The sequence below is a fragment of the Salvelinus sp. IW2-2015 genome, linkage group LG36, assembly GCF_002910315.2.
Source record: "Salvelinus sp. IW2-2015 linkage group LG36, ASM291031v2, whole genome shotgun sequence".
NCBI classification, from domain to species: Eukaryota; Metazoa; Chordata; class Actinopteri; order Salmoniformes; family Salmonidae; genus Salvelinus; species Salvelinus sp. IW2-2015.
In genome coordinates, this window is record NC_036875.1 from 27,986,719 (window position 1) to 28,014,337 (window position 27,619).

Below are 27,619 nucleotides of genomic sequence, written 5' to 3' on the forward strand. Positions count from 1 at the left end.
TAGTGGAGATGTGACCATGGGTTACTGTCTCTGATAGTGGAGATGTGACCATGGGTTACTGTTCTGATAGTGGGAGTGTGACCATGGTTACTGTCTCTGATAGTGTATTAGTGACTATGGGTTACTGTCTCTGATAGTGGAGATGTGACCATGGGTTACTGTTTCTGATAGTGGAGATGTGACCATGGGTTACTGTTTCTGAATGTGGAGATGTGACCATGGGTTACTGTCTCTGATAGTGGAGATGTGACCATGGGTTACTGTTTCTGATAGTGGAGATGTGACCATGGGTTACTGTCTATGAGAGTGGGATGTGACCATGGGTTACTGTTTCTGATAGTGGAGATGTGACCTGGGTTACTGTCTCTGATATTGGAGATGTTGACCATGGGTTACTGTCTGCTGTTCCCCAGGAAGTCATAATGTATGTTATGGGGTGATATGGTCTTATCTTTTTTTGCAGTAGATGAAATATGTTGGTTACTCACCCCATTTTTTAAGAGATCTTATTGTCGTAAATGTCATACATGATTATCAATATTTAGATCAATAGATTGTTTTAAGTTGTCCAGTGGTAATGTCAGAGACGTGCAGTATTCCATCTGTAATCCAGTATAGTGTAAAAAGCTGCAGGCTGTATTTAGTAACTTCGGCCCTCTCTCCAGGGGGGAAGTTTCTCCAGTTGTCTCCAGATGTTTCTATGGAGCAGAGGGGACAACAGTGATCAAGTAATAACTAGCAGAACCATGACACACGCACACACACACGCACACGCACACGCACACACACAACACACACACACACACACACACAACACACACACACACACACACACCACACACACACACACTCACACTCACACTCACACTCACACACACACTCACGGTAATACTACAGTAATAACTCCCAGAGCCCTGACTGAATCGGTTCTATCTGCCTGTCCGACTGTAACGCCCCATTTCCTGCCTGACCCACATACTAACTGTGTGGGGGGGGGGGGGTAGGGCATCCCAGCCTGGACTGAACCAGATCTCGCTTTAGCCACTCGCTGAGTCACAAATGGACCTCATCCATCTACGTCCTCATCCTACAGCCCAGTCACATATCTAACTCTCTTCAACTAGACTGAAACGGAATCCCCTAACTCACCCATCTCCCCTTAAACTAACCCATCTCCTCCTAACTAATCCATATCCTAAACTAACCCATCTCCTTTTAACTAATACATCTCCTTAACTAATCAATTTCCTCCTAAACTAACTAATTTCCTCCTAAACTAACCCATCTCTTCCTAAACTAATCCATCTCCTCCTAACTAACCCATCTCCTCCGAAACTAACCCATCTCCTCCTAAACTAACCCATTTCCTCCTCACTAACCCATCTCTTCCTAAACTAAGTGTTAGAAGTTTAGATGGTGGTGATGGTGTTGTCTGGCCCATTCAGTGAGAACCCAGTGTGCTGCTCTCCCCATACCAGAACAATGTGCACGCACACAGACATACGCTCACATGGACGTACCCACCACACTCCGCACAGTCCAGCACTGGGAGACATCGGGGTCAGGGAGGGTACGGAATCATCCACCTCAATCAGACACAAGGATAAGCAGGACCAGGTCTCACTGGGCACTGCACTTCATGACAGCGTTTCTCCTAAGCCATCCCGCTCCCCCACCTTCAACCCTCTCACTCCTCTGTTTTGGTATCAGTGKTATATGGGATTCAATAGACTTTGGTATGTTTGAATTGTTTCAGTCATCGTCTGGGTTCCCATGGTGACCGAGTCATGACTTTCATCCACCTGAATTGATTTTCTTACATCTACATTAGTCATGTCAACAGACCATTCCCATCATACGTAGATAAGTGAGACATATTGTCCATAGGTGAAATAACATTGCTCTATTATTATAATGCAGCTGCAGTGTCCTGTGAGAGGAATACAGATAGCGATTTTTGATAAAGTTTTTAGACTGTTTGTTATAAAGAAAATGTCTCTATAATACTAGTGTAATGGAATTAATACCTGTCTAACAAGAGAGTAATGGAGTTGATACCTGTCTAATAAGAGAGTCATGGAGTTGATAATGCTAGATAAGACGAGTTAATTTAATTATAACATGTCTAAATGAGAGAGTAATGGAGTTGATAAATGTTTTAATAAGAGAGTAATGGGTTTATACATGTCTAATAAGAGAGTCATGGAGTTGATACCTGTCTAATAAGAGAGTAATGGAGTTGATACCTGTCTAATAAGAGCGTAATGGAGTTGATACATGTCTAATAAGAGAGTAATGGAGTTGATACCTGTCTATAAGAGAGTAATTTAATTAATACATGTCTAATAAGAGAGCAATGGAGTTGATAAATGTTTAAATAAGAGAGTAATGGAGTTTATACATGTCTAATAAGAGAGTCATGGAGTTGATACCTGTCTAATAAGAGAGTAATGGAGTTGATACCTGTCTAATAAGAGAGTAATTTAATTAATACATGTCTAATAAGAGAGTAATGGAGTTGATACCTGTCTAATAAGAGAGTCATTTAATTAATACATGTCTAATAGAGAGTCATGGAGTTGATAAATGTCTAATAAAGAGTAATGGAGTTGACACATGCCTAATAGGAGAGTAATGGAGTTTATTCATGTCTAATAAGAGGTTAATGGAGTTGATACCTGTCTAATAAGAGAGTAATTTAATTAATTATGTCTAATAAGAGAGTAATGGAGTTGATAAATGTTTAATAAGAGAGTAATGGAGTTTATACATGTCTAATAAGAGAGTCATGGAGTTGATACTTGTCTAATAAGAGAGTATTTAATTAATACATGTCTAATAAGAGAGTAATGGAGTTGATACCTGTCTAATAAGAGAGTAATGGAGTTGATACTGTCTAATAAGAGAGTAATTTAATTAATACATGTCTAATAAGAGAGTATTTAATTAATACCTGTCTAATAAGAGAGTAATTTAATTAATACTGTCTAATAAGAGAGTAATTTAATTATACATGTCTAATAAGAGAGTAATGGAGATGATGCATGTCTAATAAGAGAGTCATGGAGTTGATACTGTCTAATAAGAGAGTTATGGACTTGATACCTGTCTATAAGAGAGTAATTTAATTAATACATGTCTAATAAGAGAGTCATTGAATTAATACATGTCTAATAAGAGAGTAATGGAGTTGATGCATGTCTATAAGAGAGTAATGGAGTTGATACCTGTCTAATAAGAGAGTCATGGAGTTGATGCATGTCTAATAAGAGAGTAATGGAGTTGATACATGTCTAATAAGAGAGTCATTGAATTAATACATGTCTAATAAGAGAGTAATGGAGTTGATGCATGTCTAATAAGAGAGTAATGGAGTTGATGCATGTCTAATAAGAGAGTCATTGAATTAATACATGTCAAATAAGAGAGTCATGGAGTTGATAAATGTATAATAAGAGAGTATGGGTTGATATATGTCTGTTAAGAGAGTAATGGAGTTGATACCCGTCTAATAAAAGAGTAATGGAATTAATACATTTTCATAATATGAGTAATTTAATTAATACATGTCTAATAGAGAGTCATGGAGTTGATACATGTCTATAAGAGAGTAATGGAGTTGATACCTGTCTAATAAGAGAGTAATGGAGGAAGCAACTGTTTTGGAAAATGGACTCACCGGGAAGTGTTGTGTGATGTTGTCATAAGCACGACTTATCTGTCTTAAGCCCATTTCCTGTTTTTTTCTGCTGAGGGTCATGGGATACAAAGCCTGATGTTCAAACAACAAACACAGTTTCTGTCCCAACCACGTTTTGATGAGCAGACTGAATTCCTTTTCTCTTTTATTTATCAAATAAAGCAGTTGAAAATAAAGCATAATTTAAAAAGGCTATTGAGAGATGAGATATACAGTACATCTCTCTCTTTATGACAAGAGGCACAACATAACAACTTTACATCACAGTCTTTACAGACAAATAATTTAAACTAAATGAAAACATCAAAGGAGTGTTTATAAAAACATGAATGATATCAGCTTTCACATGGATATTACACATACTTGATGTAACACTGGAGCCACACAAACATCTATGTTACTCTATATGAAACACATGTAATTACTACAAATACCATCTTCAAAGACTTGGTAACTGTTGTGTTTATTTGACATGATCTGGGACGTATGTACAGCCTATGACTGGAAGAGTGGTCGAGGTTGCAGAGTTGGGAGTTGCAGACACAGAGAGCTGCAGACACAGAGAGCTGCAGACACAGAGAGCTGCAGACACAGAGAGCTGCAGACACAGAGAGCTGCAGACTCCTGAGGCTCCACAGAACTATCACTGGAGCAGTTCTGTGACCACTATCAAACATTTTCTCTGCTCAACAGTACACAACTATAAAACAAGATAAATAGGGCAGCTTTAAGATATTAAGGAGGTAAAGGTTGACATAAACATACAGGTTGTGATACAGAGCTGAATGTGTTCTATTGCATGACGTGTGTTTTGAGAGCTGATGTTCTTAAAGCCTGGTATAGTTTGTGTTGACACTTATTTATTGATGATGGATGCTGGTGCTTCTCAGCTGCTGATTTCTTGTACATATTTAACACACTCTGGCTGTAAGATGCATGTGTTTGTTTTTATCTCTATTTACAATCTTTAATCAACACCTCGGTCTTTAGTTGAACACTATTTTCTGCACTCAACTTTGCAGTTTCTTTGGGCAAAAATGATGTGTGTGTGTTCTGTTAGATCACATGTAGATAAGTGGCCTTGGTGTCGGTTCCAATGGCGTTCCGTGCAGTACAGCGGTAGAACCCAGTGTCTCTGCTGGTCGGGTTCTGGATCACCAGGGAACCCTGGGGACTCAGGTACCGGTTGCCATAGAGACGGGCCTGACCTGTGACCCTGAGCTGGGATTGGTCCGGCATCTCCCAGGTGATGGTCGCTCMGGGGGTTGCTATGACGTAGCAGGTMAGCTGKACYGCAACACCAGGACGYGTGTAGGTSAGGGGAGGGGGMCCYTTGYTGATGCGAGGGGGGTAGGCYATGACAATCACTGGAACTGTCAGGATAGACGATGTGTCCTGATTGGTGGATCGGCAGGAGTAGGTCCCCCTGTCAAACACAGATACCTGCGGCACCGTCAGAGTCCCGTCATCCAGGACTGAGTACCGACCCGTCCCTGCCGCCTGGCCTCGAGACACGACCACCCCGCTGGGCAACTTCCAGGTCAGAGACTCTGTCTGGCTGGAGCCCTGACTGGGGCTGTCTGTCTGGGGGCAGGGTAGCTGTAGATTGTCTCCGTTGATGATGCTGACCAGAGAGCCTGATATGCTGGTGACCACAGGCTTCCTTTCCAGGACAACACTCCTCCCTGCCTCTGGCACTGGGCCTCTTGGGTGAGGTGTGTCCCCTTGGACTGGGACTCCTGGCAGAGGGTTCTCTGTGCTGACTGGGCCTGCTAAGTGAGGTTTCTCATTGGTGACTAGGCCTGTAGGGCGAGGTGTCTCCTGGCGAGATTTATCTGTGGTCACTGGGCCTCTGGGGCGAGGTGTCTCCTCTCTGTCTGGGCCTCCTGAGCGAAGTTTCTCTCTGCTGACTGGGACTACTGGACGAGGTTGTTCTGTGCTAACTGGGCCTACTGGGCGAGGTTGCTCTGTACTAACTGGGCCTACTGGGCAAGGTTTCTCGGTGGTCACTGGGCCTCTGGAGTGAGGTGTGTCCTTTGTGTCTGAGACCTCCAGGTGTACCATTATCCGAGCCTCACCCCTCTCGCCACGATTGACACACACCAGCATGCCGGAGTCGCTTGCCCTCACCCCCCTCAGCTCCAGGGTTCCATTGCGGTGCACGGTGAGTCTGCTGCCATAGTAGGGCACCGGGAGAACCCCATTACCGGGCAGCAACCAGGCCAGGCGGGGGAGAGGGAAGCCCTGGGATGAACATGGCAGAAGAACTGTCTGGCCTCTAACTGCTGAGACCCTTTGGTCCCCTACTTTACTGTCTCCATTATTACTGACACAATTACCTGCACTGACCCTATGATCCCTCCCTGCAGACTGGCTGATGGAGATCACAGCACTCAGTCCACTACCACTAACAACAGCTATCTGTCTGTCTGCCCCATTGATCCCACCCCCAGCCCCATTGAGTGTGAAGCTGGGTGGTGTCACCATCACCTCCACCCCCATCACCTTGCTCCTCTCCCCAGCAACATTGCTGGCTCGGCAGGTGTAGTTTCCTCCGTCAGCCCCTCTAGCCCCCTGGATCACCAAGGACCCGTCTTGCTGCACCACAACCGGACCTGATTCTTCCACTGGGAGGACACGATTCATTGGAGAGAGCCATGTGATCGTAGGGACAGGCTCTCCTTTAGCCCCACAGTTCAGAGCCACTACGCCCCCTTGTTGCACCTTGATGACCTCATATTTGGTACTGGGGAAGGAGGGAGGTGAGGCGAGGACTTTGACCATCACACTCATAGTGTCCCTCCCCCCATGGTTCTCAGCGTGGCAGACATACTCCCCCTCCTCCCCCATCCCCACCGAGGGGAGGAACAGTGTTCCATTGTCAAAAACCACCAGTCGCCGGCTGCGCCTCCCTCTCTCTTCCACCTGCAACAGGACACTTTTCACTGAGGTTCCATCCGGGAGGCTCCATCTTACCGCYGGGTCGGGCTGGCCGGTCGCCAGACAGTCTACCTTTAGAGCTGCTCCGTACAATACCACTTTCTGATTTGATGGCTGCTTTGGCTCAATCTTAGCAGGCTTTGTTGCCACGGTGACCTGGAGGAAGCGGAAGTCGTCAGCCATCTTATTTCGCGCGACACATAAATAGTCCCCCCCGTCTTTCTCCGTCACGGACTGGATATACAGCGTTCCATTACTGTGCACCTTCATCCTCTTGTCAAAACTGGAAATACAACACAGAGAGGATAAGGTTAGATAAGCACAAGACACAGACACTGAGTGGACAAAACATTAGGAACAACTGCTCTTTCCATGACAGTAGCTAGGTTTCCTTCCGTCACGGCAACAGATTTTCATGCGATTATTCTAGAATCTGCACTAAGAAAATATGTAAATTTTCCCACCAGTGGCATGTTTCCACCAAATGGACTTGTTGCGGATAGAAAGTTTTCATGTACCAAATTAACATCTAAAGTTCAATGTGTTTCCATCGCATTTTCAACTCTTTGTCACAAAAACTGTTGCCTTAAATAGCAAATGTGTCAACTCTGGTCTCATCACATGGGCTCCAGCCAACAGTTCGCAGTTACAGTGTGGGTAGGCTGTGTGGGTTGGCTAGTCTACATGATGAGATTATTATGGATAAGAGCAAGAATATTTTTATTTGTCAAATGGCAGTCAAGGAACGATCATCTTGTCACCGGAATAAGAACCTCGATATTTATTGGAAAGGAGCGTCAAGATCACCGTGCAATTTTACCACCCTGTGAAGTTCATAAGTTATTTTATCTGTAGCCTAATAAACTGCATGGTTTCCAGAGTCGTAGTGGGAGGACCTCACACCATATCATTGCATGACTCCAAATTTACCTCAATATGATGGTTATTCTACCGCCATTTCCTGCACAATTAATTTTACAGACACAAAAAGATCCCACCATGTCGAACAAACTAATTATCTGTCTGCATTTATACAATTACACCGAACCTTCCTTTCCATCACAGCTGTCGTGATTTTGTTTTTAGATGACTTTACTTGCATAAAAACTGTCGATGGAAACTTGGTTATAGACTGACCAGGTGAATCCAGGTGAAAACTATGATCCCTTATTGATGTCACTTGTTAAATCTAGTGTAGATGAAGGGGAGGAGACAGGTTAAAGAAGGATTTTAAGCCTTGAGACATGCATTGTGTATGTTTGCCATTCAGAGTGTGAATAGGCAAGAACAGATTTAAGTGCCTTTGAACAGGGTATGGTAGTAGGTGCCATGCGCACCGGTTTGAGTGTGTCAAGTACTGCAACGGTGCTGTTTTTTTCACACTCAACAGTTTCCCAAATGTTCCACCACCCAAAGGACATCCAGCCAACTTGACACAACTGTGGGAAGCATTGGAATTGAGGCTGTTCTGAGGGCAAAAGGGTGTGCAACTCAATATTAGGAAGGTGTTCCTAATGTTTTGTACAAACTAGACCAGGAATGGGCAACTTTGATGGGGGTGGGGCCCACAAAAAACTGAACTCCTCATGAGGGACTGCAGTGGCTCGCGAGTCTGCGTACCCACATCCATACCCACACATGCAGTCAGAGATGACCCTAGCCTTTTAACAGCGGAGAGAAGTTTTGGAGTTCATTTCCTGCAATTCCACACATTTTGCCCTGGGGCATGTGTGGGAGAATGACATGAGCTAATTGAGTGACTGTCAGTGACTGACATAATAAGAGAAAAACTCCTAATGCACAACCACATTTCAAAATTGCACCTTGTGCATTCTACTATAAGGGGAGCGGTCCTGGACTCGATTAAAAAGATTGGTAATCAATAAGGACAAACACGCACCTGTAGCGAGCATCCACTAGTTTCTTGCCAGGTACCCTCCAGACCACTCTAGGCTCTGGGTTGCCGGTTGCTGAACAGTAAAGGAGCAGAGATTCACCATATATGACTATAGAACTGGATGGAGAGGTGGAGAGGATCCTAGCCTTACTGAGGGGGGAGGAGGGTGGGAGGGGAGGGTTAAGGACGGGGGAGGAGGGGGGAAGATCAAATGTACTGTTAATGGAAGAGAAGGTCATTTTCTCCATGGAGACAACTTCTCCTCCTCCTCCATCTCCAGTCACCTCCACCCTCACCGTCCTCTTATCCCCGCCCACCGCATTAGTCGCCAGGCACTCGTAGCTCCCAGAGTCCTTAGTGGCTAGCTTGCGTATCAGCAAGGTGGCATTGGGGAGGACAAACAGGTTCCCGTTGAGGAATTGAGAGGGGAACAGAAAGGTGCCGTCAGGGGTCCTCCAGCGGATGGAGGGAGCGGGAGCTCCCCGGGCAGAGCATTGGGCGTAGAGAGGCAAACCAGCGGGCCGGGTTACCCTCTCCTCTCTGGGCTCCTGGATGGCTGGAGGAAGAGAGGACACATGGAGTCGGACTGACAGACTGCCAGCCCCTGCTAGGTTGGAGGCCACACAGCGATACAGTCCTCTGTCTGCTGGGCCGGCCACCAAGATACGCAGAGTACCATTAGGGAATATAGACACCCGGGGGTGAGTGCCAAGGGCAGGGTTGGGGTTAGGGTCGGGGGTTAGGACGGAGCGGTCAGGTAGCACCCAGGATAGCAGAGGAACCGGCACCCCCTGAGCCCGACACTCTAACCTCACCTCACCCCCCTGGTGCACCGTTGCATCTCTGTGGTTGGGTAGCTGAATGCGGGGTGGGCGGGACCAGACCTCCAGGGTCACCATGGCACGGTCCAGGCCCACAGAGTTCTGTGCGCTGCAGATATATGTCCCCTGGTCCTGGACCTGCACGCTCCGGATGAGAAAGGTTCCGTTGGGTAGGACCTGGAAACGCTCTGCCTTGTAGTCCAGTGACATCACAGCTCCTGGGACAGACAGAAATACATATTGAGTGGCATATTGTGTGTAACTGTGGCAATAGTGAATGTATTGAGTAACGTGTGGGTATGACAAAGTACATGTTGTGTATATGTGAGTGGCAGTAGCATGTATTGTGTGTATAACTGAGAGTAGTGTGTGTAGCGTACCTGTGGAGACCTTGGTCCAGGTGATTGTTGGAGGAGGCTGTCCAATGGCCTCGCAGGGCAGGAGGGCATCAATCTCAGCTGGGACAGACATGCGGCGCATGTGAGGGGGAGCGATACGGGGCTGGACACGCAAGACGGAGGTCTGAGGGGGGTGTTGGGCAGTCACACTATGTGCTGGAGACGCGGGAGGGGAATGAGGAAGGGTGGACTCAGGGTTGAGTCCAGCCTGACTGTCTGTGGTGGGTGTGGAGGTCTTTGGGGAGCTGGAGAGAGCTCTGGTGGTGGGGACTGCAGAGGAAGGGGTCTCTAAAATGTCTGGGAGAAAAAGTTTGGGCTTGATAGGGTGTGGTAGAGAGGGTGTGTTTTTTATAGCGTGTTTTATAGGGGGTGGAGTTTGAAGTGGAGTTCTTACTGGGTCAGGCCTAGTGATGACATAGGGGTGCCGGCTGCTGGAGTGTTGTGAGTAGGTGGGGTAAGATGGGGGGCGGTAGCGACTACCATGTGAGTCTGGGATGGAGTTTACTCCTGGGTTCCTCCAGACTATTGTACTAGTAAGAGTGGTAGTAGTAGTGGGAATAGTATTTGTAGAAATAGTGGTAGTAGTTGTAGGAATAGTAGTGGTAGTTGTAGAAACAGTAGTTGTAGGTATAGTAGTAATAGTTGTAGGTATAGTGGTAGTAGTTGTAGGTATAGTGGTAGTAGTTGTAGGTATAGTGGTAGTAGTTGTAGGTATTGTGGTAGTAGTTGTTAGGATATTGGTAGTAGTTGTAGGTATAGTGGTAGAGTTGTAGGTAGTAGTGTAGTAGTTGTAGTAGTATAGTGGTAGTAGTTGTAGGTATTATGGTTAGTAGTTGTAGGTATAGTGGTAGTAGTTGTAGGATATAGTGTAGTAGTTGTAGGTATAGTGGTAGTGTGTAGGTATAGTGGTATTGTAGTAGTTGTAGGTATAGTGGTAGTAGTTGTTAGGTAATAGGGTTGTTGTTGTTGGTTAGTGGTAGTAGTTGTAGGTATAGTGGTAGTAGTTGTAGGTATAGTGGTAGTAGTTGTAGGTATAGTGGTAGTAGTTGTAGGTATAGTGGTTGTTGTTGTAGGTATAGTTATAGTGGTAGTTCTTCTAATAAAGGTGATGACTGTAGAGGGGGTGATGGCTGAAGCAGTGATAGCTGCTGTATTAGCTGTAGTTGGGGGCAGTAGTTGTTTTGTAGATGAAAAAGAGCTGTCTATTTCTGACTCTGGCTGTCTCTCCTCTGGTTCATCAGATGCTAGATAGACTGGTTCTATCTTATTGGGTTCTTCTTCAGTGATTGAGTAAAGTGGTTCTATCTCACTGGGTTCTTCATCAGTTGTTGGTGGCTCTATCTCACTGAGTTCTTCCTCAGTTTCTGGGTAGAGTGGTTCTATCTCACTGCGTTCTTTTTCAGTTGCTGGTGGTTCTATCTCACTGGGTTCTTCTTCATCAGTGGCTGGTGGTCCTATCTCACTGGGTTCTTCCTTAGTTTCTGGGTAGAGTGGTTCTATCTCACTGGGTTCTTCCTTAGTTTCTGGGTAGAGTGGTCCTATCTCACTGGGTTCTTCCTTAGTTTCTGGGTAGAGTGGTTCTATCTCACTGGGTTCTATCTCACTGGGTTCTTTCTCAGTACCGGTAGGTGTTGTTCCACCTGGTGTGGTTCCAGACCGAGGGGTAGTTGCTTTGATATCCTCTGGGTTGTGTTGGTTGAAGACAGATGGATCCTGCTCTTTTGGAGTGGCCCCGACCTGACCCTCTGTTATAGCATAACTCAGTTTTTCTGTGTGACTGTGAGTGACTGTGGGTGTATGTTTGCCTGTGTGTGTGCTAGTGTCTGTGCGTGTGTGTGTGATAGTCGTTTGGGACCTGTCAGGGAGCCGAGCAGCAGTGTTTGTTAAGTGAGTCACCCTGTCTGTGTATGTCTGGGGCGAAGGGGGCGAGGCAGGAAGGGAGGCAGGGGGGGAGACAGATGTGCTTGATGGAGCAGTGATCCTAGTTAAGGATGGAGTAGTAGTAGTAGTAGTAGTAGTAGTAGTAGTAGTAGTAGTAGTAGTAGTAGTAGTAGTGCTTATAGTAATGGTTGTAGCAGGTGCTGTCTGTTTCCTGGGCTTTGTAAGTGCTGCTCTGGTGGTAGTGGGACTTAGGGTATTCTGGAGAGGGGAGGTTGGACCTGGGGCGCTTTGGCGGGGCATGGGTCGTCCTCTGAGTCTGTTGATGCGTCTCCTCTGGCCAGGCCTATTGCTGGCATTCCAGGGGCTTCTGGGTCGCGACGGAACAGAGTTGGAGAACATTACCTTTCCAGAGTTTGTTGTTCCAGTCCTCTCCCCCTCACCTGTAGTCCTTACAGGGATAACACTCTGTCTCCTTTCCTCTGTGCTAGTGTAATTGACATTGGAGGTTGGCTTTGTGCTTTTAAGAGAACCCTCTGTCTCTGTTTCTGTCTCTGTGTCTGTGTCTGTGTTTGACTGAGGGTTCTGGGGGAAGTTATTGGTCGGATCTGAAGTGTTTGGTGTCTCTGGGGTCACTCTATCCTTTGTTAGCAGATCTGGGATTAGTGATGTATGGATGGCGTTTAACCGCTCTTCCTGTAGACTGGGGACATTTATGGAAGAACTCTTTGAGGTATCAGCCTCTGAGTCCAATACAAGACGTTGATCAGAGTTTCTTCCCACACTTACCTCTGGTGTGCTGTTTGGTAATGTGGTGTCTGTATGTATTCTGGTTGTCTGTGTTTTAGTTGTCTGTATTCTTTCTGTCTGTATTCTGTCTGGCTGTGTGCTACTTAGCTGTGTGCTGCCTGGCTTTCTTCTGGTTGTATGTCTGCTGTCTGGCTGTGTACTTTCTGGCTGTGTGCTGCCTGGATTTGTTCTGGTTGTGTGATTGCTTTCTATATGTCTGCTATCTGTCTGTATTCTGGTTGACTGTGCTCTAGTTGGGTTTGAGGTGGTTGTCTGTGCTTCAATTGGGGTTGAGGTGGTTGTCTGTGCTTCAGTTGGGGCTGAGGTGGTAGTATGTGCTCTTGTTGGGGGTGGTACATACAAGGAGTCTGTGATTTTTGGGGCAGTCCTTTCACGTATCTTAGCCAGCAGCTCGGCCCATTTCTGAGGGTCTATCTTGTGTTTGGCCAGGTTAAACCTCCGACGGCCCTCCAGCCTGTTCCTCTTCTGCTCCACAGGGAAGCCTCTCCTCAAGGGCTTCTTGCCCTTTTGGGGTGGTCTGCTTCCCTCCACCCTCACCYTGTGGGATCTGATGGGGGGACGCCATGTCCTGTTGTAACCTGCCCTGGTGGGCAGTATGTTCTCCCCCTCATCATCTCCTGAGCCCCCCTCTTCAATCTCCTCACCCCGTAGAGGGGCTCGTACCCTATTGGACACCCCCGCCGCAGATTGTGGCCTCATGGGATATCTCATACGTGATGAGGTGTCAGAAGGACGCGGGGTGAGCGTCAGTCTGGTGGAGAGAGAGTCAGCACCGTACTGGTTTACCGCTACACACCGGTACAGGCCTGCATCTCCCAGCGCAGGGATGGGAAGAGACAGGGTGCCGTTGGCCAAGACATTCATCCCTGAATCATCCTTTCTCCTCCCCTCGTTCCTACTCCCTATCACTCTCCCGCCAGGAAGAACCCAATTCACCTCGACCCTCGGTGTACCAGAGGCCTCGCACGGCAGACTGACAGGGTCTCCAACCAATCCAGTCACAGCAGGGCCTAGCTCCTCCCCCGGGGGAGGATTGGATGATTCTACCACCGCCAGACGGAGGGGAAGAACGTCAACATCTCCCCCCGCCCGGGCCACGCAATAGTACAGTCCAGCATCAGAGTGATCCACTCTCTGCAGGACCAGCCCCTGGCCAGACACCCGGACCCTACCATCTGAGCTGCGGTAGGGAGAGGAGACTGTTGAACCATCTGGGAAAACCCATTGGAGCCTGTGGTCTCCAGAGCTTAGGTCTCCAATAGAGCTGAGGACAGGGCAGGGCAGGTGGATCTGTCTCTCTGCAGCTGCAGTAAAAGCTGTGTGGGTGTGGTTGGTCTGGATGAGGACCCAGGAGTGTGGGGATGGGGGGTCTGGGGGGGCAGACACCAGGGTGGACAGGGTCAGTTTAACCATGTGGGTGCTGGACTGAGCTCTGTTGAGCTCTAGACTGACATGGGGCTGCAGTAACCAGGCAGGCTGGGCTTGAATACTGGCCCTGACCCCTGTATGGTAGTAGCCCTCCTTCTCTGCTGTCTGTCTGTACCTGAAGGACAAGAAAGGACCGATTTGATCTATGTTTTGGGGTTACAACAAAATTGTACAGGTAAAAAGGAAAATAACACAGGAATGTGTCTTGTGTATTTCTGTATTTTTTTACCTGTAGGCAAGTCTTGGGGCTTTACTCAACATTATTTCTCTTTGAAGCCTGACAGGCGTCTCACTGTAGTAGGCCAGCAGCCTCCACAGCCTCTCATAGCCGTGCCCATCCACCCCACAGTCCAGGGAGAGGGAGAGGGAGAGGGGGATGGAGGAGGAGGAAAGGTGTGGTGGGGTAATGTCAGGAGTCTGTGAGGAGTGTGTGATGTTACACTTCAGATCAACGGCATTCCCCTGTTGGTCGGACATCCCCAGGGAGGCGTTGCCTAAAGCCTCTCTAAAGGTTTCTATTGGTTGAACTTCGCCATCCTCCTGAGATGAGGTTCTGGGATTGGTGGAGATGACAGGCGAGGTGCAGGATAGGTCTTTCTGCTGCAAAAGGCCACGACCCTTCATGTGTTTGGGTGAGGCACAGACCGGGCACTGCGGCCCTGGACATTTCAACACCCCTAAGAGAGAAGAGAAGAATCAGTATTTCCTCACCCAAATAAGCATCCCAATTCCATTGTTTCTGATTGAGACTCTGTAGGTAGCAGTGGAGGCTCCTCAGAGGAAGAAGAGGAGGACCATAAATATTAAAATTGTAAGACATTAAAAAAGTTATCAGTTTTAGATAAAACTATACTCAATATATTCACGTCACCAAATAATTGATTAAAACACACTGTTTTGCAATGAAGGTCTACAGTAGCCTCAACAGCACTCTCTAGGGTAGAACCATGGTGTAGCCAGAGGACAGCTAGCTTCCATCCTCCTCTGGGTACATTGACTTCAATACAAAACCTAGGAGGCTCATGGTTCTCACCCCTTTCCATAGATTTACACTGTAATTATGACAACTTCCAGAGGACATCCTCCAACCTATCAGAACTCTTGCAGCATGAACTGACATGTTGTCCATCCAATCAAAGGATCAGAGAATGAATCTAGTATTGAAAGCATAAGCTACAGCTAGCTAGCCTTGCAGTGCATAAAAAGTGGTGAGTAGTTGACTCAAAGAGAGACAAAGACAATAGTTGATAAAGACAAATTAATTTATTCCAAAATTAAGGAGAAGCAAGAGAGAGATAGAGATTTTGTTTTTTTTATTACTTTGTTTCACTTACTTAGCTGCAAATGCAGCTAGCTAGTTTAGACTACTCCAACACCCTACTCAAACAGAAGGATGCTATGTTAGCTAGCTGGCTATGATTATCGAACACAACACTGGAACTCTTCCAAGTCAAGGTAAGCTTTTGGTTTTACTAATTTATTGCCACTGGGGCCCGCCGGTGTAAGTGCTAAACTGCTTACTGACTGTAAACTGTAACGTTACTGCATGATTGTAGCATGTTTACTAATGCATTAGGTCTATTAGCTATTTTGACTATGGCGTTTCTATAGGCAATATGGGGACAACGATGTAAGCTGTGTGTAGCGGTTATGATGTGGTTTGGCTTGGAAAGATTTTTTCACCTGGTCACATATAGCTGATGTGTTGTGCATTGAAGTCCACAAGCAAAGGGAAAGGGTGAGAGGAGGAGAGCGCATAGATGCGAGAAGGAATACAACGAGAATGCTATGAAAGTGAACTGTGTTTACACGTGATCAGGGGTGTATTCCTTTTTTTTTATTTTTATTTTATTTAACCTTTATTTAACTAGGTAGACCAACTGCGACCTGGCCAAGATAAAGCAAAGCAGCGCGACAAAAACAACAGCACAGCGTTACACATGGGACAAACAGACATACAGTCAATAACACAATAGAAAAAGGACATTCCACCGATTCTGTTGAAAAACCTTTCTTAAACTGAAGCAAACGGAACGAAACGGGGATAAACATACCTGAATTTGTCCAATAGAAACTCTCGTTTGCAACTGTTGGACTAATGATTTCAACCTAGATCAGCTAGATGCAGGCAAGAGTGTGCAAGGCGGTATTGAATATGTCACTGTCTGTCCATGTGTCACTGTGTGCTATGTTGTAAACTTTCAGTCATAGGCTAAGTTGTACCAACCTCATGATGGGTAAAGGGAAAATTTGAGTGTCATGTAGTAGCCTAAACCTATCGCTGTTACATTGAACTCGGTGWATGGAATATGAATGACAGTCATCCAATATGCTGTAATAGAAATAAGGCCATGCTCATGAATACATTTTTTTGGACCTTCCTCATCTTAAACGGCACCAACCGCCACTGGTAGGTAGGGATGTGCATCTTTCCCTTTCATGAAGATTCAATATGTATTGTCACGCCTACTCCTGCTCCCTCCCTCTGGRGCTCGACATCACCAGTCTACTAACCACCGGTCCTGGCAACCCACATTGCGCACACCTGCTCCCCATCGTTACGCACACCTGGACTTCATCACCACCCTGATTACTTTCCCTTCATATAGTCCTCAGTAGCCTCTGTAATCAGGGAGTATTGGTTACATTCAGTACGCTTCTCCTGTTTTGCATTATTTTCATGATTATTAAACTCACCTTCTGCACCTGCTTCCTGCGTATACATTACACATATGTAGATACATGGGCTCTGATATGGTACATTTTACATACACTGGTTGGAGTCATTTAAACTCATTTTAAAACCAKTCCACAAATTTCTTGTTAACAAACTATAGTTTTGGCAAGTCGGTTAGGACATCTACTTTGTGCATGACACAAGTCATTTTTCCAACAATTGTTTACAGACAGATTATATCACTTATAATTCACTGTATCACAATTCCAGTGGGTCAGAAGTTTCCATACACTAATTTGACTGTGCCTTTAAACAGCTTGGAAAATTCCAGAAAAGGATGTCTTTAGGCTTTAGAAGCTTCTGATAGGCTAATTGACATAATTTGAGTCAATTGGAGGTGTACCCATGGATGTATTTCAAGGCCTACCTTCAAACTAAGTGCCTCTTCGCTTCACATCATGGGAAAATCAAAAGAAATCAGCCAAGACATCAGAAAAAAATTGGAGACCGCCACAAGTCTGGTTCATCCTTGGAAGCAATTTCCAAACACCTGAAGGTACCACCTTCATCTGTACAAACAATAGCACCCAAGTATAAACACCATGGGACCACGCAGCCGTCATACCGCTCAGGAAGGAGACACGTTCTGTCTCCTAGAGATGAACGTACTTTGGTGCGAAAAGTGCAAATCAATCCCAGAACAACAGCAAAGGACCCTGTGAAGATGCTGGAGGAAACGGGTACAAAAGTATCTATATCCACAGTAAAACGAGTCCTACAAAGTCAAAGTATTGGAGTGGCCATCACAAAACCCTGACCTCAATCCTAGGGAAAATGTGTGGGCAGAACTGAAAAAGCGTGTGCTAGCAAGGAGGCCTACAAACCTGACTCAGTTACACCAGCTCTGTCAGGAGGAATGGGCCAAAATTCACCCAACTTATTGTGGGAAGCTTGTGGAAGGCTACCCGAAACGTTTGACCTAAGTTAAACAATTTAAAGGCAATGCTACCAAATACTAATTGAGTGTATGTAAACTTCTGACCCACTGGGATTGTGATGAAAGAAATAAACGCTGAAATAAATAATTCTCTCTACTATTATTCTGACATTTCACATTCTTAAAATGAAGTGGTGATCCTAACTGACCTAAAACAGGGAATCTTTTCTAGAATTAAATGTCAGGAATTGTGAAAAACTGAGTTTAAATGTACTTGGCTAAGGTAAATGTAAACTTCTGACTTCAACTGTATATACAGCATTAGTTAAATAGGATGGCATTGACTAAAATACAGTGTACATATGAAATTAGTAAAACAGTAAACATTGTCAAAGTGACCAGTGTTCCATTATTAAAGTGACCAAATATTCCATGTCTATGTTCATTGTACAGCAGCTGTTGTTCTCAGGGCATGGGCTGGGTGGGTGTGTTCCAGCTCTGACTTTCTCTCTATCTGACATGTCTTTGTTGTAGATACAGTGCATTCAGAAAGTATTCAGACCCCTTCTCTTTTTCCACATTTTGTTACGTTACAGACTTATTCTAAAATGGATGAAATTGTATTTTTCCTCATCAATCTACAGACAATACCCCATCATGACAAAGTGAAAACAGGTTTTTAGAAAACAAAAATACCTTTTTTACATAAGTATTCAGACAATTTGCTATGAGACACAAAATTGAGTTCAGGTGCATCCTGTTTCCATTGATCGTCCTTGAGATGTTTCTACAACTTGATTGGAGTCCACCTGTGGTAAATTCAATTGATTGGACATGATTTGGAAAAGCACACACCTGCCTATATAAGGTCCCACAGTTGACAGTGCATGTCAGAGCAAAAACCAAGCCATGAGGTCGAAGGAATTGTCCGTAGAGCTCCGAGACTGGATTGTGTCGAGGGACAGATCTTGGGTAGGGTAACAAAAAATGTCTGCAGCATTGAAGGTCAGCAAGAACACAGTGGCCTCCATCATTCTTAAATGGAAGAAGTTTGGAACCAAAAAGACTCTTCCTAGAGCAGGCCGCCCGGCCAAACTGAGCAATCGGGGGAGAAGGGCCTTGGTCAGGGAGGTGACCAAGAACCCGATGGTCTCTCTGACAGAGCTCCGGAGTTCTTCTGTGGAGATGGGAGGACCTTCCAGAAGGACAACCATCTCTGCAGCACTCCACCAATCAGACCTTTATGGTAGAGTGGCCAGACGGAAGCCACTCTTCAGTAAAACGCACATGACAGCCTGCTTGGAGTTTGCCAAAAGCCCCCTAAAGGACTCTCAGACCACAAGAAACAAGATTCTCTGGTCTGATGGAACCAAGATTGAACTCTTTGGCCTGAATGCCAAGCGTCACGTCTGGAGGAAACCTGGCAACATCCCTACGGTGAAGAATAGTGGTGGCAGCATCATGCTGTGGGGATGTTTTTCAACGGCAGGGACTGGGAGATGAGTCAGGATCGAGGGAAAGATGAACACAGAGCAAAGTACAGAGAGATCCTTGATGAAAACCTGCTCCAGAGCGCTCAGGACCTCAGACTGGGGCGAAGGTTCACCTTCCAACAGGACAATGACCCTAAGCACACAGCCAAGACAACGCAGGAGTGGCTTCGGGACAAGTCTCTGAATGTCCTTGAGTGGCCCAGCTAGAGGTCGGACTTGAACCCAATCAAACATCTCTGGAGAGACCTGAAAATAGCTGTGCAGCGACGCTCCCCATCCAACCTGACAGAGCTTGAGAGGATCTGCAGAGAAGAATGAGAGAAACTCCCCAAATACAGGTGTGCCAAGCTTGTAGCATCATACCCAAGAAGAATTCAGGCTGTAATTGATGCCACAGGTGCTTCAACAAAGTACTGAGTAAAGGGTCTGAATACTTATGTAAATGTGATATTTCAGTTTGTATTTTATTTATAAATTTGCAAAAAATTCTAAACCTGTTTTTGCTTTTTCATTATGGGGTATTGTGTGTAGATTGATGAGAAGAAAAAAAACMATTTAATCAATTTTGGACTAAGGCTGTAACGTAACAAAATGTGTTAAAAGTCAAGGGGTCTGAATACTTTCCGAATGCACCGTATATGAGGTTACCACCAAAACTGCCGCTGGAATTCATATTAGTGTCTGACTGTCTGGCCTGCATTCTGTAATGCCATGATGTCAACAGCACAGAGCAGAGCACTGGCACAGAAAGTATGGTCTCATTTCGCTTTGAGGGGTTTCTGGGTATCGTCTGAATTAGTAGTTTGTGATAGTTCATATTGGGTATGGTCCGAATATGGGGTCAGGTGTGTGTGTGTGTGTGTGTGTGTGTGTGTGTGCGTGCAAATTATGTATATGTCTGTGGTGTATGTAGGCCCCAGAGCTGAGTCCCCGACTTTTGATCTAAAATCACCATCACCCACTAATTAATTTGTCATTTTTGCAGATTAAAATGTTAGAGCTAGTAATGTATCAATATTTATCTTAAAAATGTGCTATGACATAGCCAATGAATATATAGCACAACTTTGGATTTCACCCCCAACTCATCGTTTGGAAGTTTTGACTGAGCTTCTCTTCTTCTCCTGCTTCCACCATGCAACGCAGGTATCACATGTGTAGCAAAAGTGATTGCTGTCCTCTTTATGAATTTATCAACTTTACCTTGTATATCTAATAATGACCATATATACTGATTGTTTTTTAAAAAACTACCAAAACTTGATGATGGTGAACCTGAACAATCAAAATAAAATCTAATGTAAACCCCGATCAGCATGTAGCCTACCTATAGCCTGATGAGAGTTGTGTTTCTCCGGCGGTATCTTAGGCTACTTTAAACCTGGACCATTTTCAATAGCACATGTAATAAAAATAACCAAGCAAATTACATTGGCTGTTACTCAACTAATAAAGCCTAATATTGCAAAAGCCATTTTGCATAAATTTGAATGCTGAAGGTGACGTGCAATTGTGCCAGATCATGGCCTACCTCTCATTGGTCAGCGCACATAGCTGCGCACAGTACGCAGTTTGACTAGGCTACTGATATTGCCTGGGGTTTTTCGGCATGGAAAATTACTTGTAGATCAATGACTGTCAACATAATTACATGCTTAGTTTGACACTGAAGGAGAGGACACAGTTGGGTCATTCCATGTGATTTTATCAAGCCATGACACCCAGCATCTGATATTGTTCTGAAATCGTTTATGTAGTTAGAAACAGATAAGATCTGAATTCCTGAAACATCTTCTGTTTGAAGAAAGAAACCAAGCTAATTGATTGTACCCAAATTGGCCATTTTAATTGATATGATTCATATAATCTTCAATAAATATAGTAACTAACATCATATTTCCACCATATTTCTTCATAACAATGAGTAAGACATGAGGAATCCCACCCCAATAACCACTATACAGTATCAGTTKTCTWTGTCTGACAAGTAGTATGGCGCTGTTGCTTGGAGTATTGCTTCTTCAACCTTTATAATGTACTCCCTGTGAATCTGGTGATGTTTTCTTCCCCTGTTCAGAGAAATTACCCAAATCGCTTGCATTCTATACCATAAATTAGTGTGAAAGTACCAAAGATTAGCCCACTAGATGAGGCTGTTCCTGCTACTGCCACCATACCCTTTAATCAATTTTGATGGTCTCTTGTGTTAATTAAATTGACCACAACCTTTTCTTTGCAACTTTGGGTAGAAAACCAAAAGCTCATGATGAAAATAAATGGTGTGGTCATCCTCACAATTCAAACCAGTCCTCCATGAAAGCAATTAAGCTTGTCCTTCTCTTAGACTTAACTTATGTCCAGGAAACGGCCCCTCTGTGTATGGTTTATTTCCTTAAAAAAGGTKTGGATTAGTTAGACCATTCCTGGTGATTGGCGAACAAGCAAACCATTAGGCTACAGCAGTTCTAATGGTTTCAATATTATGGTCTCTAATGGTCTTCAATGGTAAAATTCCCAAACACACACTGTATAGTGTTTTGCAATGGTAATTGTATCAGGTTGGGTTTAATGGAACATTTCACTAATCACACTACATATAGAGATGTTTTCTTTTCATTTTATTAAAAAACCTATGACTGCCATGCAATGGTTTATAATTGTATTATTTTATTAGGGTTGTCACAACATTTTAATCACTAGCCCAATTCTACATCAAAGTTTTGAGCTTGTAGGAAAAGTCTTCACATGAGAATTGCACCATATGGAAAGCCCTCTCAGAGAGCTGCCATTGTTTGGACTATTCGAGGAGAGTTGGGTTTAAGCATTAGGTTGCTAAGTGAAGGACAAACTGAATTACTTTCATGGAGGACTGGGTTGACCACACAATTGACCACACAATTTATTTTCATAATGAGCAAAAGCTATTGGTTTTCTACCCAAAGTTGCAAAGAAAAGTAGGTGTTCCATTTTATACAGTACCATACAGTATTATACAGTACCATACAGTATTATACAGTATCATACAGTACCATACAGTACCATACAGTATTATACAGTACCATACAGCACCATACAGTATTATACAGTACCATACAGCACCATACAGTATTATACAGTATTATACAGTACCATACAGCACCATACAGTATTATACAGTACCATACATGACACAAGTATTTTTTCCAACTTGTTTACAGACAGATTATAATACTTAATTCACTGTATCACAATTCCAGTGGTCAGAAGTTTCCATACACTAATTTGACTGTGCCTTTAAACAGCTTGGAAAATTCCGAAAAGGATGTCTTTAGGCTTTAGAAGCTTCTGATAGGCTAATTGACATAATTTGAGTCCATTGAGGTGTACCCTGGATGTATTTCAAGGCCTACCTTCAACTAAGTGCCTCTTCGCTTCACATCATGGGAAAACCAAAGAAATCAGCCAAGACATCAGAAAAAATTGGAGACCGCCACAAGTCTGGTTCATCCTTGGAAGCAATTTCCAAACACCTGAAGGTACCACCTTCATCTGTACAAACAATAGCACCCAAGTATAAACCCATGGGACCACGCAGCCGTCATACCGCTCAGGAAGGAGACACGTTCTGTCTCCTAGAGATGAACGTACTTTGGTGCGAAAAGTGCAATCAATCCAGACAACAGCAAAGGACCCTGTGGAAGTGCTGGAGGAAACGGGTACAAAGTATCTATACCACAGTAAACGGAGTCCTACAAAGTCAAAGTATTGGAGGCCTCACAAACCCTGACCTCAATCCTAGGGAAATGTGTGGGCAGACTGAAAAAGCGTGTGCTAGCAAGGAGGCCTACAAACCTGACTCAGTTACACCAGCTCTGTCAGGAGGAATGGGCCAAAATTCACCAATTATTGTGGGAAGCTTGTGGAAGGCTACCCGAAACGTTTGACCTAAGTTAAACAATTTAAAGGCAATGCTACCAAATACTAATTGAGTGATATGTAAACTTCTGACCACTAGGGTTTGTGAGAAGATAAACGCTGAAATAAATAATCTCCTTACTATTATTCTGACATTTCACATTCTTAAAATGAAGTGGTGAATCCTAACTGAACCTAAAACAGGAATCTTTTCTAGAATTAATGTCAGGATTGTGAAAAACTGAGTTTAAATGTACATTGGCTAAGGTAAATGTAAACTTCTGACTTCAACTGTATATACGCATTAGTTAAATTGGATGCATTGACTAAATACAGTGTACATATGAATTAGTAAAACAGTAACATTGTCAAAGTGACCAGTGTTCCATTATAAAGTGACCAAATATTCCATGTCTATGTTCATTGTACAGCAGCTGTTGTCTCAGGGCATGGCTGGGTGGGTGTGTTCCAGCTCTGACTTTCTCTCTATCTGACATGTCTTTGTTGTAGTACAGTGCATTCAGAAAGTATTCAGACCCCTTCTCTTTTTCCACATTTTGTTACGTTACAGACTTATTCTAAAATGGATGAAATTGTATTTTCCTCATCATCTACGCAAATACCCATCATGACAAAGTGAAAACAGGTTTTTAGAAAACAAAATACCTTTTTTACATAAGTATTCAGACAATTTGCTATGAGACACAAAATTGAGTTCAGGTGCATCCTGTTTCCATTGATCGTCCTTGAGATGTTTCTACAACTTGATTGAGTCCACCTGTGGTAATTCAATTGATTGGACATGATTTGGAAAAGCACACACCTGCCTATATAAGGTCCACAGTTGACAGTGCATTGTCAGAGCAAAAACCAGCCATGAGTCGAAGGATTGTCCGTAGAGCTCCGAGACTGGATTGTGTCGAGGGACAGATCTTGGTAGGGTAACAAAAAATGTCTGCAGCATTGAAGGTCAGCAAGAACACAGTGGCCTCCATCATTCTTAAATGGAAGAAGTTTGGAACCAAAAAGACTCTTCCTAGAGCAGGCCGCCCGGCCAAACTGAGCATACGGGGGAGAAGGGCCTTGTCAGGGAGGTGACAAGAACCGATGGTCTCTCTACAGAGCTCCGGAGTTTTCTGTGGAGATGGGAGGACCTTCCAGAAGGACAACCATCTCTGCAGCACTCCACCAATCAGACTTTATGGTAGAGTGGCCAGACGGAAGCCACTCTTCAGTAAAACGCACATGAAGCCTGCTTGGAGTTTGCCAAAAGCCCAAAGGACTCTCAGACCACAAGAAACAAGATTCTCTGGTTGATGGAAACCAAGATGAACTCTTGGCCTGAATGCCAAGCGTCACGTCTGGAGGAAACCTGCAACATCCCTACGGTGAAGAATAGTGGTGGCGCATCATGCTGTGGGGATGTTTTTCAACGGCAGGGTGGGAGATGGTCAGGATCGAGGGAAAGATGAACACAGAGCAAAGTAGCGGAGTCCTTGATGAAAACTGCTCCAGGCGCTCAGGACCTCAACTGGGCGAAGGTTCACCTTCCAACAGGACAATGAGACCCTAGCACACAGCCAAGACACGCAGGAGTGGCTTCGGGACAGTCTCTGAATGTCTTGAGTGGCCCAGGTAGAGGTCGGACTTGAACCCAATCAACATCTCTGGAGAGACCTGAAAAAGACTGTGCAGCGACGGCTCCCCATCCAACCTGACAGAGCTTGAGGGATCTGCAAGAGAGATGAGAGAAACTCCCCAAATACAGGTGTGCCAAGCTTGTAGCATCATACCCAAGAAGAATTCAGGCTGTAATTGATGCACAGTGCTTCAACAAAGTACTGAGTAAAGGGTCTGATATTATGTAAATGTGATATTTCAGTTTGTATTTTATTTATAAATTGCACAAAATTCTAAACCTGTTTTTGCTTTTTCATTATGGGTATTGTGTGTGAGATTGATGAGAAGAAAAAAAACTATTTAATCATTTTGGACTAAGGCTGTAACTAACAAATGATGTTAAAAGTCAAGGGGTCTGAATACTTTCCGAATGCACCGTATATGAGGTTACCACCAAAACTGCCGCTGGAATTCATATTTAGTGTCTGACTGTCTCGGCCTGCATTCTGTAATGCCATGATGTCAACAGCACAGAGCAGAGCACTGGCACAGAAAGTATGGTCTCATTTCGCTTTGAGGGGTTTCTGGGTATCGTCTGTTAGTAGTTGTTGATAGTTCATATTGGGTATGGTCCGATATGGGGTCAGTGTTGTGTGTTGTGTGTGTGTGTGTGTGTGTGCGTGCAAATTATGTATATGTCTGTGGTGTATGTAGGCCCAGAGCTGAGCCCCGACTTTTGATCTAAAATCACCATCACCCACTAATTAATTTGTCATTTTTGCAGATTAAAATGTTAGCTAGTAATGTATCAATATTTATCTTAAAATGTGCTATGACATAGCCAATGAATATATAGCACAACTTTGGTTCCCCCCAACTCATCGTTTGGAAGTTTTGACTGAGCTTCTCTTCTTCTCCTGCTTCCACCATGCAACGCAGGTATCACATGTGTAGCAAAAGTGATTGCTGTCCTCTTTATGAATTATCAACTTTACTCTGTATATCTAATAATGACCATATAACTGATTGTTTTTAAAAAACTACCAAAACTTGATGATGGTGAACCTGAACAATCAAATAAAATCTAATGTACCCGATCAGCATGTAGCCTACATATGCCTGATGGAGTTGTGTTTCTCCGGCGGTATCTTAGGCTACTTTTAACCTGGACCATTTTCAATAGCACATGTATAAAAAATACCAAGCAAATTACATTGGCTGTTACTCAACTAATAAAGCCTAATATTGCAAAAGCCATTTTGCATAATTTGAATGCTGAAGGTGACGTGCAATTGTGCCAGATCATGGCCTACCTCTCATTGGTCAGCGCACATAGCTGCGCACAGTACGCAGTTTGACTAGGTACTGATATTGCCTGGGTTTTTCGGCATGGAAAATTACTTGTAGATCAATGACTGTCAACATATTACATGCTTGTTTGACACTGAAGGAGAGGACACAGTTGGGTCATTCCATGTGATTTTATCAAGCCATGACACCAGCATCTGATATTGTTCTGAAATCGTTTATGTAGTTAGAAACAGATAAGATCTGAATTCCTGAAACATCTTCTGTTTGAAGAAAGAAACCAAGCTAATTGTTGTACCCAAATTGGCCATTTTAATTGATATGATCATATATCTTCAATAATATAGTAAATACATCATATTTCCACCATATTTCTTCATAACAATGAGTAAGACATGAGGAATCCCCACCCAATAACCACTATACAGTTCAGTTATCTTTGTCTGACAAGTAGTATGGCGCTGTTGCTTGGAGTATTGCTTCTTCAACCTTTATAATGTACTCCCTGTGAATCTGGTGATGTTTTCTTCCCTGTTCAGAGAAATTACCAAATCGCTTGCATTCTATACCATAAATTAGTGTGAAAGTACCAAAGATTAGCCCACTAGATGAGGCTGTTCCTGCTACTGCCACCATACCTTTAATCATTTTGATGGTCTCTTGGTGTTAATTAAATTGACCACAACCTTTTCTTTGCAACTTTGGGTAGAAAACCAAAAGCTCATGTGAAAATAATGGTGTGGTCATCCTCACAATTCAAACCAGTCCTCCATGAAAGCAATTAAGCTTGTCCTTCTCTTAGACTTAACTTATGTCCAGGAAACGGCCCTCTGTGATGGTTTATTTCCTTAAAAAGGTCTGGATTAGTTAGACCATTCCTGGTGATTGGCGAACAAGCAAACCATTAGGCTACAGCAGTTCTAATGGTTTCATATTATGGTCTCTAATGGTCTTCAATGGTAAAATTCCCAAACCACACTGTATAGTGTTTTGCAATGGTAATTGTATCAGGTTGGGTTTAATGGAACTTTCACTAATCACACTATATTAGAGATGTTTTCTTTTCATTTTATTAAAAACCTATGACTGCATGCAATGGTTTATAATTGTATTTTTTATTAGGGTTGTCACAACATTTTAATCACTAGCCCAATTCTACATCAAAGTTTTGAGCTTGTAGGAAAGTCTTCACATGAGAATTGCACCATATGGAAAGCCCTCTCAGAGAGCTGCCATTGTTTGGACTATTCGAGGAGAGTTGGGTTTAAGCATTAGGTTGCTAAAGTGAAGGACAAACTGAATTACTTTCATGGAGGACTGGGTTGACCACACAATTGACCACACAATTTATTTTCATAATGAGCAAAAGCTATTGGTTTTCTACCCAAAGTTGCAAAAGAAAGTAGGTGTCCATTTTATACAGTAATACAGTTTTATACAGTACCATACAGTATGTATACAGTATCATACAGTACCATACAGTACCATACAGGTATTATACTTTACCATAACAGCACCATACAGTATTATCAGTACCATACCCTACAGTTATACGTATTATACAGTACCATACGACATTACAGTTTTACAGTACATACGTTTAGTACATACGTCATACCTATCACAGTATTATACAGACTAGTATTATACAGATATACAGACCATACAGTATTATACAGTACCATACAGTACCTATACAGATCATACAGTATTATACAGCACATACAGCACATACGTATATACAGTAGTATACATATTACAGTACCATACAGTATTATACAGTAGCATACAGACCACTAGCAGTATCATACTCAGTAC

At 43.8% G+C, this 27,619-nt stretch overlaps 1 protein-coding gene across 1 annotated transcript in view; it reads right to left on the reverse strand.

The window, feature by feature from the left end:
* Positions 1-3,832: 3,832 nt before the first annotated feature.
* Positions 3,833-27,619, reverse strand: part of LOC111959242 (matrix-remodeling-associated protein 5-like) — a 30,316-nt gene continuing 6,529 nt past the window's right edge. Inside the window, 5 exon segments of the mRNA XM_023980723.2 lie at positions 3,833-6,923; positions 8,541-9,576; positions 9,739-10,482; positions 10,725-13,987; positions 14,102-14,549. Coding sequence (XP_023836491.2) covers positions 4,757-6,923; positions 8,541-9,576; positions 9,739-10,482; positions 10,725-13,987; positions 14,102-14,549 — 7,658 coding nt within the window. The 3' untranslated portion in view covers positions 3,833-4,756.